Here is a 15,933-nt window from a genome sequence, read left to right as displayed (position 1 = left end):
TCCCATGATCCCTAGCTAGCAGGACCAGTGGTCAGGGATAAATGGGAATTGTAATCTCAAAACATCTGGAGGGCCGAGGTTGAGGAAGCCTGTTGTAGAGTATTTTAATGTGTGTCAGAGCAGAAGGTGAATTGCTATGGCTCATGTTTGTTTGTTTTTATTGGAGGGCAAAAAAAGAAAAAATAAAGGAAGGAAAACAAAAGGAGAGATTGAGAAAGGTATAGCTGATACACCATCTGCAGTGCTCATAATCGAACCCTTTATTGTCTAAGGTACATTAGACTGCAACACTGTAGAAAACCTGTTAAGGAAAAGAAACAGATTGATAGAGGTAGTAGAAAAGTCTCTGTAACAGTCAGAAGATGGCTTACAAAGTGTGTCATGCTACAAAATTATCAAGTTTCCTAAAAAGGGGGGGGGGAAGCTATCTGAAACCCAAAGAACTAAATAAATAAGAACACAAATCATCCTAAGTACTAGGGTCTAACTGAATTAACAAATCGATACAATATGGATGATAAAGGAGGAAATTACAATGCTTGGGATTCACACGTGAAAACGGCTGCTCTTTAATGACTGCTCCCCCTCAGCCTCCCCATTTCTTGTTTAATTAAGTGAAAATCTCATTTCTGTGCTATACACAGCATATAATTATTTAAACTGATTTCCCCTGCTGTTGTTCTTCATGTAGCTAAATTATGATTGTAAACTTTGCTGATTAGTACCCTGGTAATGGCAGTGACAGCACTTTCTCTGCGTCAGACAGTCCTGAAGTAAACAGTCTCCAGGAGGAGCTTTTAAAGTCTTAATATTAACTAAGATCCTTTCATATCAGCTTTCAAAAACAAAAATCAACCCATCACACGCCCCCCAACCCCCCCCATCAACAACAAAACACAATCAACCAACATAAATAATTACAGCTGTACATGACACTCACATAACTTTTGAGGGACAGAAGGGTTTTTTAATAACTACAAACACACAAAATAAGCAAAGCAGCTACCTTTGTGCATTCCTGAATCCTTACCTGTTTGCTTTAAACAAGGAAAATAAGTGCTTGATAAAGGGGAAAGTAGCACTTGAGTGTGAATCCCAAATTGATCAAGTGTTAATCAAGACAGAAAACGAGCTGGATGGGGGGGGGAGTGGAGTGGAGTACAGGAAGTGGGGAGTGTGGAATGTGTCTATACAAATTTCTGCAAGACTGCAAGATAACTTCAAAAGACAGCAGATTGCAATCACTTATATAGGCATTTGCACAGATATTCTTAGCTATACCAGGATTACAGCAGGCATACAGTTGGTGTATGAGGAATCAAATAGAAATCCCAAACCAGCAAATTGCATACAAACGTTTCAATTGCATTATCGTCAGCAACTGTAAAGCAAGAACGGTCAAGTAATCTGCAATTAAGTAGAAACCCAAATCAAAGAGAGACAAAAACAAAATTAGAACAGAAAAAGTACACATTTAAAATTCTTTGTGTAAGAAGCCCATTTACTTCAAAGACAGCACGATCCCATTATTTGTAGAAAGTAAACGGTGGCTCTCGATCAGTATTAAAAGGTTAGCGCCATTTCTGTACATGTAAAATTATTGCTTTTTTTGAAAAATATATTTAGCATGCTAGTTTATTTTTAAAAAATCCTTTTTTCTGCCTTTACAAAAATGTTACAATTTTTAAAAACCTAGTAAAGCTTCTTCTTCTTCTTTTTGCAAAAAGTGTTTCACAGAATATTTTTTTTCAAGGCAGCATTTTGATGATGATGATGATGATGATGCATAAAATTATACGTGCAAAATCTGAAAATCTGAATTATTACCAACACACATAGTGTCATAGCAATGAAGGGAAAGAAAAATATTTATACTTGTGGAATATATATATTTTTTTAAAAAAAATGAATTGCAGACACTGGATGGTGAACAACTTGCAACCCTTACAACTGCACTGTAAGAAGAGGTATATAAAGCTTCCTTTCTCTCCCCCTTACCCCAGTGATTACCAAGTACAGGACATGACACATTAGATGAACGCTGACCTGTCACCACGAAAGAAGCTATTCATCTTTTTTTCCCCTCTCTCTTCAAAATGTCACAAGGGCCCAGAAAGGGTAACTGGCTTGCTGCACAGAAATACAGGCACATAAAGTACCCTAAGGGCCTAGGTCTGCCTGAACTCTTATTTTTCTTTCTCTCTTTCTTTCTTTCTATTAAAAGCATACAAATCAGCAGCTTTAAACAGCTGAATCATCCCCCCCCCCAAAAAAAATCTTTTTAATTTTATTTTTTAAAAAGCATGCACATTTCCTTTGTGATCAGGTCACAGAAAGTAGCGCTGAAAGAAATCGCAGGATAAACAAACAATCAGAAAGGCCCTGAGAGTAAAAACAAAACTAAACACAGAAGCCTGTTTTTCTTCTTCCTCTCCTTTTTTAGTGTCTGACTAGCCATTTTCTTTTCTTTCTGAAGTGAAAAGAGAAGCATTTTAAAGAAGTGTTTCAATTTCCATATTCACATACTATTAATGGTGTGCAGTCAAGGATAAGCCCACTGGAAATGCAAGTGGTCCCCAAACTATCATGAAACAACCTCGCTGCAGAATGATGCTCTTTCTCTTTAGTCCCTTCCGTCCTTCATCAAGCCTGGCTTTCACAGCACTGAATGGCTCCTCCATTTTGCTTTCTTCCTTTTTGGGGGGAGGGGAGGGGGGAAAGTTGTGTGCCCCCCCCCAGCATGACAGCTAATGGCAGTTTCATTAATCACTCCATCCCACATTCCCAAATCCACCTGTGTGTGTGTGTGTTTTAAAGATTCAAGCAACCATGAGGGAGGATTTTGTTGCAGTCCTGCCCTCCAAATCATATAAAGTTTAATTTTTCCAGTGTCTAAAAAAAGTTATCTTGATTAATAGAGATGCCTTGCGCCACCAGAAAGCTTGCCAGCGCCGCTGTTTGTTATAAAGGAAATAAGGAGCAGTGGGGACTGATTAGTATGTCAATTTGTATATATCTTCTGCAGCTTCTTCATTTATTTTAAAAAAATGATTAACAGTTCAGAGGCATCGCTTTCCAGCAAAGCACAGAGCACAGATTTCATTGTAACACAGTTGCTCCTGGGACCGGATGCTTTGCGAGGAGGTTTTCCAGCTGTTCTTCCATAGGGTTGTGAGAATAATTATTTGGAGGCTGTAGGAACCGTCGGTCAAGGTACTGGCTGTTGTCAAAAGGAACCCGATGTACACATTGGACATGCGTCTTTAGGTTCCCTTTCTGAGAGGCACTGTATGGACAATATCTGCACTGGAAGGGTCTCTCGCCTAAATGGAGGGAGAGGGGAGATAGAACAGGGAGGAGGGAGAGCATTTTATTATTCTTATTTTCTCATAACACTTTTTTAAAAAAATAAAATAAATTATTGCTTCCATTTCTAGGCTAGCAGTTGAGCAATCTCACATTCTTTACTGGCCCCAGCTACCTTTTTATTAGCATTATGCACATTAACGTTGACCTAATACATCACAAAGAGTTATTTTTAATCATCTCCAGTGAGAGCACAGCATGTCAAGTTCCTATAAACTCTATGACATACTAGAATAGCAAATAATAGTGACTGAAGGAGCATTTAAGAAAAGGTTAAGAATAGCTAGAAGAAGAGGGGAAAGACCAGAGGAAGGGGAAAGCAAAATTTTACGGTAACTGAGGGGATTTATAAGTAAATGATAGGGTAGTTTTTAAATTGCTTTTGGTGGCAGGACCAGATTGAAGTTCATGTGAGCTGAATAGTGAACTATATTCAAGGATCCAAAATGACTTACGCCGTACTACAAGGGTGAGGAAATATTTTTAGTTCAGGGGCCACATTTCCTTCTGGGCAGCATTTCGAAGGCAGACTAGTGAAGATAAATTTTATATTTGTGCTTTAGGCTAGTTTTTACACACATAGAGACACACAAACATGCTGCTATCTATTCTTCTACAACCAAGAGGCATTATAAGAGTTCAATGATACTTTTCCAGCCAGGCGAAAACACTCAAGTTGTGAAGCAGGGCCAACAAGGGGAGAGATCTGAGGGCCAGGAATAGATGTTTTGAGGGCCACATTTGGCCCCTGGGCCTAAGATTTCCACCTGTGCCAAATTACCCCATCTTCCAGGCACAGAGGCATGCCATCTTCCCCTCCGTGAATCAATACATTGGTACAGCATACATAGTTATTGGATTCTTCATGCTGGACAGCCTGCTAGTAATTTCGAATTTCTCTTTTGGCTTAAAATGTAACCATTGCTCATGTGACAAGATAAACCACATGCTTGGGTGAGATTTTAAAGGAGCCCTCAGAAAGCAGGATGGGTTCACTCTGTACACAGCAATTGGGGAGCCCTTGGCTCCCCAGATGTCGATGGGACTCCCAATTCGCATCAGCCTCAGTCAGCATGGCCAATGGTCTGCACTGAGAGATCCCAAAATTTGGTCAAAACCCTGCACAGTAGCATGCCTCAGCCTCCAGGAAAAAGTATAGTTGACAGGGCTTTATTTTATGGCAGTGAAGAATATAGTGGAAGGACAGGACCAAACATCTTTTAATGATCTGGAAAGAGCACATTTTGTTTAATGGTCTGTTTTAATGGCAGGTTGTTCTGATCCTGCGTTTAGGACCAACCTTATTCCATATCTGTAAGAAGCTGTGTGGAAGGCTGCTTGAAGCACAATTGTGCAGAAACTGCTCCATGCACAGGTCTGAACAGGGATACTCATGCAGCCACAACAAACAAACAAACAAACAAACACACACACACACACAGAGAGAGAGAGAGAGAGAGAGAGAGAGAGAGAGAGAAGCTCAAACCAAAAGTGAGAATTTACATTCACATCCAGTTTGAACTGCACAGGAAGCCACTTCATACAAATGAACCCTCAAGTCGCTATATTTCAAGTGGCCACCCACACAGCTGCTTGTATGTGTAAATCAGCCCCCCACTCTCCTCTTTTAATGAAATCTACTGATTCCTGTCTCTCTACTGGCAATTACATCTCTCATATCAATATGCATAGTATAGATTGTCTGCAACAGAGTGTCTGGGGCAACCCAGCCAGATAGGTGGGGTACGAATAATAAACTTATTATTAAAATTATTATATGTGTTGGGGAAACGGCTAATTACACAGATGTGAATGACAATCGAAAGTGTCCTTCCTGTAAAAGAGACCTTATGGTAATCGTTAGATCAAGCTAGGTTTGAGAGCATATACTGTATATATGCCTCTAATAAGCGAGGGCAGCACAGCTCTCTGCAGGGTGCTTGATTTGTGGAACTTATATATGTGGAACTCCCTCCCCTCTGAAATACTATCATAGAATATCCTGGTGTTCTGAATCAGTTGCTAGGCATTTTTAGCTGTGCTTATTTTTTTTTATTTGCTTCACTTATTTTTTGACCCTTGAGCTTTTTGTTTCATTTTATAGAACTGCTTTTGTGATTTTATTACTGATGTTGCTGATATTTTATTGTGTTCTGTGATTTGTAATTATATGGTGTATTATGTACACTGTCAGGTATGACAAAAAGCAGCATAGAAACCCAATCAATCAATCAATCAATCAATCCATATTTTTGTGCCCTGCTCTGGGATTTTGCCTGTGGCAATGAAGAGTGGGTAACAACTATTTTTAAAATAAAGTAAAGAGATATGTAAGAGTTTTGACCAGTTTCCATAAAAGGAAAATTACCAATATGGAAAAGTAGAAGGGGCTGTTCCACACCCAAGTAAACCTCAAAATAAAGTCGCGATGAAATAGGTGCCTCCAGCTCCCTGGCATTGGCATTCTGAGCAGCCCTGTCTGAACAATGTGGCTTACAATCCTGATTGCTAAAGCTCTATGGCACAATGCATCTTATGTTCATACATTAACCTTAAGCTAAAGCCTTGATGAAGGGAAACAGACCATTTTAAATTAACACAACTTAAGACTCAACATCCATGCAAAAAGGACCACCATTCCCAGTAAATTTCAAGCCGTGCCTATGGCAGTCCTGGGAAGAACTGAAGAAGAGCCCGTGCTGGTTGACATAATGTATTAAGCATCTCCCCTTTGTTAATAGATTTAGAGAGAGAGAGAAAAGCATCCTAATTAAGGCCGGCCCAAGATTCATGACATTTACCAGTCAAATGTCTGCTGTGAGTTGGGAAGATTTGCAACAAAATTAAAGGGGTGAAACAGGGGGGGGGCAGCTGTACAGACCGCAGTATATTTGAAATGTAGGAAACGGTAACTGAGTGAAAGATGTGATAAAACTTCTTTAGTTGGTTGCTGGATTCCTTGCAGTAAACTGAGAAAGATGCCTTTTATTTTTGCACAGCTACATCATGCCTAAGAGATAGGCGAACAATTTCAAGGGGTGATGCTCATTGTTAAATTAAAAGAGAGAGAGGCCCTGCTATCTCCCTCTCTCTCTCTATCGTTCCGCACTACAGGTGCACTAGGGAATATGGGAATGAAGTCTGTGATGGGAGGGAAAAGGAACAGCTTGATCCAGTCTCCCTGGATAAGAATTGCCAGAGAAACAAAAAAGGGGGGGAGAAAGAGAGAGCGATGGAAGATGGGACCTTGGCCCGAGGGTGTAATTAGGTATCTATGTGGGGCAGCCATCTTCGTCAGTGACTCCTCGGGAAGGCTTGCCCTACAGGTCCAGTTGCAATTCACCCACAGAGGAGAATTAACACATAGCGGAGAAACATGAAAGGGGTTAGCAACTGTCCCACAACATAAGATTAGCAAGGAGGCCAGGAGCTCAGGCAATGAGTGGGAGGGGTGCGTAATAATTCTTCCCTAAGCAGACCACATTAGTGGAATTCTCTCTGGGTACAATAATGGAGAAGGCCATAGCTCAGAGCAAAGCTTCCCCACACTTGTGTTACTACGATGGGAACAGAGCCCTCGGTGCTAAATTAGAATATGTAATGATATTGTGTGAATGTCTGCATTACCATAAGAGAAAGTGCTTTAAAGTGGCAAGAGATTTTTGTTTTGTTTTAAAGGAAGTTTGAGAAAAAGTTTCCCAGTTGCACGGAAGAAGAGATGAACTGGAGCCATTACAGGATGGGGGGGGGCAATGTGTTACTAAAGCTCCACTAAGAGATAAAGATGCCAAGTATCTGAGGCTAGTTTAACTGGCTCCAGACCAAATGACTTCAAATCAATTATTTGATTGCATTGCTCATAAAAGCTGCCTGCCTGTATTGCAAGCAGGTATTCAAACAACCTCCAAACCAAATGGCGATGCTTCTGATTAAACAACCTGCTTTTGCTATCCACTGTGATTATTGTGGTTCTTCAATATTTGGCTCCTATGAGTTTTAGAAAGGTCACCTTAATTTTTTTTCTGAGATCCAACCTATACAACTATATTATTGGCATACTTGGGTGGCCGTTTTGTTTTTCAGGAACACATTATCATGAACTACAGATCATGGTGTCAAGGTGCCCTTAGACACCTTCCAAATCTAGGCTAAAATCTAGGTTGTATCCAAGGCTAATCCTACTTAAAGGTACAGGGACCCCTGACCATTAGGTCCAGTCGTGACCAACTCTGGGGTTACGGCGCTCATCTCGTGTTATTGGCCGAGGGAGCCGGCATACAGCTTCCAGGTCATGTGGCTAGCATGACAAAGCCACTTCTGGCAAACCAGAGAGCACATGGAAACGCCGTTTACCTTCCCGCTGTAGTGGTACCTATTTATCTACATGCACTTTGATGTGCTTTCGAACTGCTAGGTTGGCAGGAGCCAGGACCAAGCAATGGGAGCTCACCCCGTTGCGGGGATTCGAACCACCAACCTTCTGATCGGCAAGCCCTAGGCTCTGTGATTTAACCCACAGCGCCACCCGCATCCCTCCTTAGGCACAGTGAAATGTGTGAGTCTACTCTGAATAACATGGCACTGGCTACAACCAACAGTGAACTGCTAAGCTGACTCAAGAGAGAATTACCCTATACTGTTACACTACATAAGCTGCCACTGGGGGAGAGGCTTTCTCAAATGTTTAATGGGAGGCAAAGGCTCCTGGGCCTCTAGGAGTTGGCTGCTATGCCTAGGACAATTAAAGAAAGCAAAGAATTTTTTTCTTGTTTTCCTCCTCTAAAAACTAGGTGTGTCCTATGGTCAGCTGCGTCTTATGGAGCAAAAAAAAATACGGTGTGCGGAAGATGCTGGGGTGTATCTCTTGGATTCCACATGGTTTATTTTCCACATAAAGTTCGGGTTGCCAGTGCAGTTATGGCAGCTTGATAGCCAGCAAGCAGCGTAAAGGATGGTGGCAGGTGGGTGGGGAGGGATAAAGCCACCAATTTGCTATGAGCAAATTGACCCGGTTACAGATGTGATAATAGGGATGAGTTTACTAGCACCATGAAGAAAGCATGAATCAAGCAAAGAACTGATCCAATGAAAAGATGTGAACTCTTCTTAAAAAAACAAACAAACACTGGTACTCTGAAAAGTCTTGTCTGCCTGCAAAAATCAAACTATTAAGAATAGCAAGCTTGGATCCAGAGCAGCCCTCTCCACATGGAATGGCTTCTTCGTGGAAGGGTTTATCCAGCTCACAGAAGGGCTGGTGACCCAGCAAAAGCTCACAGAACAGAAGGGGGTGCTTTTTTTTCTCTTTAGCTTGCAGGCTCATGTAGCACTTCCCATATTTATCCAGAGGGTCCTCTAAACACCCCCCCCCAGTGGAGTCTTAATGGTGCATAAGAGGGAGCTGCATGGTGCTTTGGGGGCAGGAGAAATCAGCAGAAATGGCCTTCCCTCTCCCACTTCCATAAGTTGGAACTGGTTATAGGATATCTGGATCTAACCAGATCTGGATCTAGTTTTGCATTTTAATTAGCTGGAAGCGGCACTTCTTGATGCATCTTTTCATTTCTGTTTGTCCTTCATTCATTGCATATTTCCCCACCTTAGATAGCACCCCTCTTAAAAATTTTTCCTATATTGTAAAACAGAAAGAAAAAAAAAACCAACAGTAAACATGTGCAAATGAATCTATGTGCACAATAAGTCTGTGGAATGCAGAGGAACGAGAAGCACAAAAATGAATCACTGAGCAAGTGTGTTTCCCCTTGTACAAGGGAACTTCCCCAACTTCTCTTGTCTCCATGCACTCCCCCCCCCCATAAATCTACTCAGGGAGGAGTCCCACAGTTCTCTGGATCAAATTTTGAGGGTGGGTGGGGGACTGCAAGGGAGAGGAGAGAATGTGGAAGTTAAGCTACACAAGCAGAAGAGCAAGCTTTTGATACAACTCTGTGCAGACCAAAAGCAACTCTCTCCTCTCTCCCTCCAAGAAATCTGCAGAAGAAATTAGAGATGTTCCTGTGTAAATATAGGCAAACTAGTGTATTTTTTAGAAGTTTATGAGAATGAATGGCTGAGTGGATGGACTTGCCCACATTCAGCTAAAAATTAAAGGGTGCCAAGATGTGTTCTTCTTTGCTTCAACATGTCAGTTGAATCATCTGTGAGCAAAAGGAAACACAAGCAGACCAATCCAAACAGGATCTACCTGTTCCTTGACTGTACTATAATATTTTTAGCTGTGAAGGAGACAAAATAGATTGCCATTTATTTGTTCATTATGCATTATTTTGATTAATGGAATTCTTGGACTCAATCTAGCTATCTTAAAAAAACAATTGCAATAAAATATTAATCATAAGGCTAAAAAAGCCAAAGAAAGCAGGCACGATATTATTCCATATGTCAATGAAATGTCAAAAAGAGGACTTTTAGCTGAAGATACCAAGGTTGCTAGCTTCAGTATTCTTTAGATTGCTACCTTAGCACTAGTACTTAACACTGCAAAGGAAAATTGTCAAGAAAAGAGAAAAGATTTTGTAGTAATATTTGCCTGTGTTTTCCCTTTGATCACATTTTTCTATTCTTTCTCAAACACATGAAAGTCTAGATGTATGATAAAATGTATTCATCTCTACAACCAACCATTGAAATGTTTTCTACTTAAGAATATTTAGGCAGCTAATGATTTATTGTGAACTTCCTCCCCACCTAATTAGCTTACAAACTTTTTCATTTTAAGGATTTTTGAGAATATGCCTATTAATTACCATACTGTAAACATGGTGTATTTTTGTGCGCCTTTTGAGTTTCGTGGTAAATGCAAAAATGTAGTTAATGTGGTAATAATAGTAATAGTAATGGTAATGGTAATAGTAAAATAATAATAATCTATTTATACCCCGCCCATCTAGCTGGGTTTGCACAGCCACTCTGGGTGGCTTCCAACAAAATATTAAAATACAATAGTGCGTCCAACATTAAAAGCTTCCCTAAATTCAGATGTCTTTTAAAGTCTGGTAGTTGTTTTTCTCTTTGACTTCTGGTGGGAGGGCATTCCACAGGGCAAGTGCCACTACCGGTTCCCTGTACAGTGGTACCTCGCAAAACGAACGCCTCGTGCAATGAAAAAAACGCAAGACGAAAGCGTTTTGCGATATATTTTTTTGAAGACTTGCAAAATGAAGTTGTCTATGGCCGAGGCTGCTTCGCAAGACGAAGTAGCCTCGCGACAGGAAGGGAAGCTGCCGCCGCAGCAATGACTGAAGGGAAAAGGAGCCCCCTGAAGAAGCCTGGCCCTCTGTCCGGCCCGGGTGGGCAGCGCAGCCGGCAGCAGGCCTCGTCTGTGCCTCCGCACCACTGCGTGCCCGCTTCACCGCTTTCCCTCAGAGCGGAGTCTCGGCTCGGCCGGCTCGGGCCTCAGTGGCAGCGCCGGAAATAATGCCGGTGAGCGCTGGGGCTGTGAGGGAGGCGGGTGGGCTTCTCTTCCTCTCTCAGGCGCCTTAAAAGGGCCATGGAGCGGAAGAGCCTTAAAGTGGTCGTGGCACTTGGGGGCAATGCGGCTGCTGTGGCCGCTCCTGGCTCGGCGGGTGAGTCGGCAGGAAAGAGCTCCGGCTCCCGAGGCGAACTGGGAGGAGGGGAAGCGAGCGTGCCGCGGGGACGGACCTGCAGGAACCCGGAGGGCAGCGGCTTTTTTTTGCCCATAGGAATGCATTAATTAAATTTCAATGCATTCCTATGGGAAACTGCGCTTCGTTAGATGAAATTTTCGCAATGCGGAACCACTCACGGAATGAATTAATTTCGTCTTGCGAGGTACCACTGTAGCTTGGCTTCTCGCTGCAAGGGAACTGACAGAAGGACCTCAGTGTCCAGGCAGAACAATGGAGGTGGAGACGCTCCTTCAGGTATACTGCACTGAGGCCATTTAGGGCTTTAAAGGTCAGTACCAACACTTTGAATTGTGGTCAGAAACAGGGCTGCCTTCATATGTCCTCTAAAAGTCTGGTAGTTGTTTTTCTCTTTGACATCTGGTGGGAGGGTGTTCCACAGGGCGGGTGCCACCACTGAGAAGGCCCTCTGCCTGGTTCCCTGTAACTTGGCTTCTCGCAGTGAGGGAACCGCCAGAAGGCCCTCGGCACTGGACCTCAGTGTCCGGGCAGAACGATGGAGGTGGAGACGCTCCTTCAGGTATACTGGACTGAGGCCATTTAGGGCTTTAAAGGTCAGCACCAACACTTTGAATTGTGCTCGGAAACATACTAGCTGCATTCCATTTGCATAAACACTGGAATCGACCCATAGACATTTGTGGCTGTAATTTAATCGGTTTCACAAAACTGACAGTCTCTTTCAGGTATCATTGAGCTGGATACTCATTTCTTTTAAAAGCCAATATCTTACAAGGAGTCTTGAATGGGCCAGGAAAGGATTCAGTTCTGATCACCTGGGATAAACATCATTTCCCTACATTCTGAAATGTGCCAGTGGTACAATTATATACACAGTGCTAAGAACCACCAAACCTTCACTGAAAACCATTTTAATCTTTCTTTCCAAAGCTATTGTTATGGTTTGGAGCATGGAGAAAATCTGGAAATCATGGCACAGCCATAACCAGAACTGACATTGCTCCAGTGTCCTGAATAGCTATTTCTCCAATTAAGAAGTTTATAACAGGAAAACAATGGTTTTACCAGCATTCTGGAGGCACTGAGATCCCTTCCCCACCCCTGAGAATGAACTAGAAGTTGATATTGTGGGTAAAGTGCCCTTTTGTTGACTGTGGTGAAAAAGATGAGAGCAGACACAGTTAAAGTATGCATTTTAATTAACGACACTAACAGGGCAGCGGATACATATGTGAAATGGAAGGACAGCTGTGATAAAACAAGAAACAGAACTGCTGCAAAAGGCCCATCACCTAGAACTAGGATCCCCAATGTGGTGCTTCATAAATAACTTATCATTTGTCCCGTGACAAGGCACATATCCTTGTGCCCGCCTTGTACCAACATAGATAGACTCTTTTGTCCCTCTAGTCCAGTACTGCTCTTCTCAGCAGCGCTATCCTTCCAGCATCTCAGGCAGAGCCTTTTCATATCACACTTTGACAGGCGGTACCAGGGATTTATCCCAGGTCCTTTTCCATGTAAAGTTTGTGGTCTGTCAGTCAGCACTGGTCTCTGCCCAAATTATTGGGTTGGCTATTGTTGGAAATAAAATGGTGGACATGAGAGACCTGGGACTCAGCTACATTAGTAAAGAAAAGGCGTTTTAAATGTGTTATAACACTGTGACACCAGATGGCGCTGTGAAGTTTCATCTTTCAGCGACATGATTTCCCATTACAGTATGAGGTTTACAAGGCATTTTCCTGAAATGGGTTTTTTAAATGTATCTAGATCCAGCCCTGGAATATACAGGGGTACCTTGGGTTACAGATTCCGCTAACCCGGAAGTAGTACCTCGTGTTATACTTTGCCCCAGGATAAGAACAGAAATTGCACACTGGTGGTGCAGCGGCAGCAGGAGGCCCCATTGGCTAAAGCGGTACCTCGGGTTAAGAACAGTTTCAGGATAAGAACAGACCTCTGGAACGAATTAAGTTCGTAACCAGAGGTACCACTGTATCTAACCCAATACAAATGTCCTTATCTTTTTACTTCTTAGAGGTGTTTAACTATATGAATTTCCTGCATTTACCAACGATGTGTGTTTACCAACGATTATTATTTTCACTGCTTTGAGAGTTTTCCATTACCCCATTGACATTCCTGACAGCCATTCTGAGGAGAATGGAAACCTTCAACATGATGCTAATTCTTTCCTTGATGAACATTCCCAAATGTTATGGGCAGGATAGGATGAAGTTATTTTCAAAGGCGTCCCAGTATCAACATAATATACGCACAGGTCCATTTCCTGGTGTGTGTGCTCAGGATCAGGGCATTGCAATCCCTTGTTCCAGGTCCTGTGCAAGGAATCCTGGGTGCAGTTCTCCAAGCACTACGGCCATGTTGAAACTAATGGTGGGGGATGTTGTAATGGAAAAATTGATAAATTCCTCTGATGGACTGAAGTACTGTACTAGGAGGCAATAATAAACACACATAGCTTACTCAGTATTTGCCTGAGTGTGTGTGTGTGCCAGAATTTATTCCTGTGCTAATAAAGGATCACATTCAGAACTTGAAAAAGCAACTGAACTTGCTTGCACTAGATGTTAGGCCCATGCTATGCATGGATGGGCCGATGGGAACTAGGTGGTCTGGAACTGACTGGAAATAAAAATGAAACCAAAAACACCAGGGAGGAATAAAAAGCAAGAAACATAACGTCCAGGACAGCATTAGTGAAAATAAGGAAATTTAGAGGACAGCCAGGTGCTTGTCAAGAGAGGAAAACACACCACCACACAGAGACCACAGAGATTGAAAGATAAGCGTCTTTCAAAAGATAGGAGCTATATAATACTGTGATAGGAATACTCTTCAGAAAAACACGGACTATGGGTGAGTTCTACTGTTGCTGCATTTCAGAAATTAGAGAAGTGGGCAGATATGCACTGAAGAACTTACCTAGCGAAACCAGGATAGCAATTTTAAATGCTGTTAAATTACCCTCCCTCCCTTCTCAATATATTTTTAGCAATTTTGTTGACATTCGCTAATAAATTGTCTCATTTGTATAGGGCCTTTCCACAAATTTTAGCATCTAAAACCAAACACAGCACGGTTATTGTTTACTTACACTCTTATCTAACGAGTCAGTGCTTTACTGATGAGTATCACGGTGTAACTTTTTTTTTCTCCCCAGCTACCACATTAAAAACCAAATACCCAATTAATTGTAAAACATACTTGTTTTGGGGCGTCTGCGGAGGTGGTGTGAACGTCAGTACCTCGGAGTCCATTAGACTCAAATACCACTGTGGGAACAAGGGGGCTTGTTAACAGATTAACATTCAAGCTTCGTTAGTGCGCGTACAATATTCGAGTCCATTACAGATTAAACCACATTTGGGGGAGGGTGGGGAAAAAGCAGAGACACCAGCTCCTCGCCCGTAGCCGGAAAATACCAATTTACCGTAACACTTACTGTAAGAGAGTGTGCTAATGGCAGCCTAAGGCCATTGCCCTTTTTAATTCAGACTTCAGTGCTGAAGAAAGCAATCACTGACAACATTAATTATCAGTGTATGTGTAAAGGGACCCTCTTCTTGAATTACTTACCATTTGGCCTCTGTCATTTTGCATCAGACTGGCTTATGTATGCATCATTCACACTTCTCCAAAAAAGAAAAAGAAATATTTTTTTAAATAAATAAAAAAAACCTCTGCTAGTCTCACTGTCTCATGTAATGCTATTGAGGTAACTTGACACACTAGCAGCTTCAAGCTTGCTACGTTCTCCAAATCGCACAGCTTGAAAAGGGCTGAGATTTAGTGTTTTATCATTGTCCAAATAAAATAAAATAAAAAAATTAAACCTCAGACCTCTTTCAGTCTGCAGCAAGGGGAAAGCAAAACAAAGCTTCATGTTTGGATCAAAAAGGGTCTTTGATTTCAATTTGTGCTGATGGCAAGAGAATTCATTAGCATATTCATTCCAGAGTATTCTGCTCTCTAATTAAAGTGGTGGGTTTATTTTAAACACACACACACACATATACCAAAACCTTACAAATAAGCTTATTTCAATTGTGCTGCAGTGCTATGTAAGGCATGTGGGGAGGGTGGGGGGAACTAAGTACCTGAAAAAGAACAAGATCGACACTAATCAAATATGAAATTAAACAAAATGGGGAATCTTTCTCTTTACAAAAATCAAAAAATAAAATAAAAAGCAGGTTAGTAAAGGAAATTAAGAATAAGGCGAAATATTGTAAGTAAGGGCTTCTCCCACCCGCTTGATGGAATGGTAAAGAAAAATGTACCTGTGTGAGACCTCATGTGAGTTCTGAGGTGGCTTGGTTGGGTGAAACCCTTTCCACACTCTACGCAGAGATAGTCTCCTTGGCGTGTTTGTGTCCTAAGCATCCCTATGGTAGAGAGAAGAGGGGAGGGGGGAGAGAAGCGAGGAGTCAGGGAAAGTTGAGAAGAAAACATTATGCCAGAGGAAAACATCATTAGTATGTCTAATGTGTCATTATGTGAGGCTACCTTCAGGCCCTGGATGACAACTGTCAGCCTTCATCTAGGCACCGGCTGACAGGCCAGGCACACACAGGACGGCAAGGATGCATAAATTACATTGAATTAAAAAATGCTCCCCATGATGTGCCCGCACCAGGACTGGCATGTCAGGTGTGCGCTTTTCATAGCAGCTGGATCTACTTTTCAGCCATCACCCAGCTTTGTCAAGCAGTACATCAGGCAAATCAAAGTGACTCCAGCGTGGCGGAGACAAGTCACATGGATAATAGGAAGTGAGTAGAACCAGAGCCCGACTGTCCCCCCCAGGCTGCAATACCTTGGAGACAAATGCAGAGTGAGTGGAGCCATCACAAGCTGATCAAACCTTTAGCCCTGCCTTACCTGCCTGCTGGTGCTGCTTTGACCCCAGAGC

General features: G+C 42.1%; 1 protein-coding gene across 3 annotated transcripts in view; it reads right to left on the bottom strand.

Moving 5' to 3' along the window:
* Positions 1-237: 237 nt before the first annotated feature.
* Positions 238-15,933, bottom strand: part of ZNF516 (zinc finger protein 516) — a 118,272-nt gene continuing 102,576 nt past the window's right edge. For 2 of the 3 annotated variants that reach the window (XM_035126324.3, XM_035126325.3), the window contains exons 4-6: positions 15,302-15,406; positions 14,226-14,293; positions 238-3,323 (exon numbers count right to left, since the gene is read on the bottom strand). In XM_035126324.3, the coding sequence (XP_034982215.1) occupies positions 3,264-3,323; positions 14,226-14,293; positions 15,302-15,406 (233 nt within the window). In that variant the 3' untranslated portion in view covers positions 238-3,263. The remainder of the gene's footprint in view (positions 3,324-14,225; positions 14,294-15,301; positions 15,407-15,933) is intronic. The other variant, XM_088676264.1, reaches the window with a different exon arrangement.

The sequence above is a fragment of the Zootoca vivipara genome, chromosome 8 (assembly GCF_965207765.1).
Source record: "Zootoca vivipara chromosome 8, rZooViv2.hap1.1, whole genome shotgun sequence".
Classification (NCBI taxonomy): Eukaryota; Metazoa; Chordata; class Lepidosauria; order Squamata; family Lacertidae; genus Zootoca; species Zootoca vivipara.
Note: the sequence above shows the minus strand (reverse complement) of the source record. Positions and strands in the feature narration are given on the sequence as shown.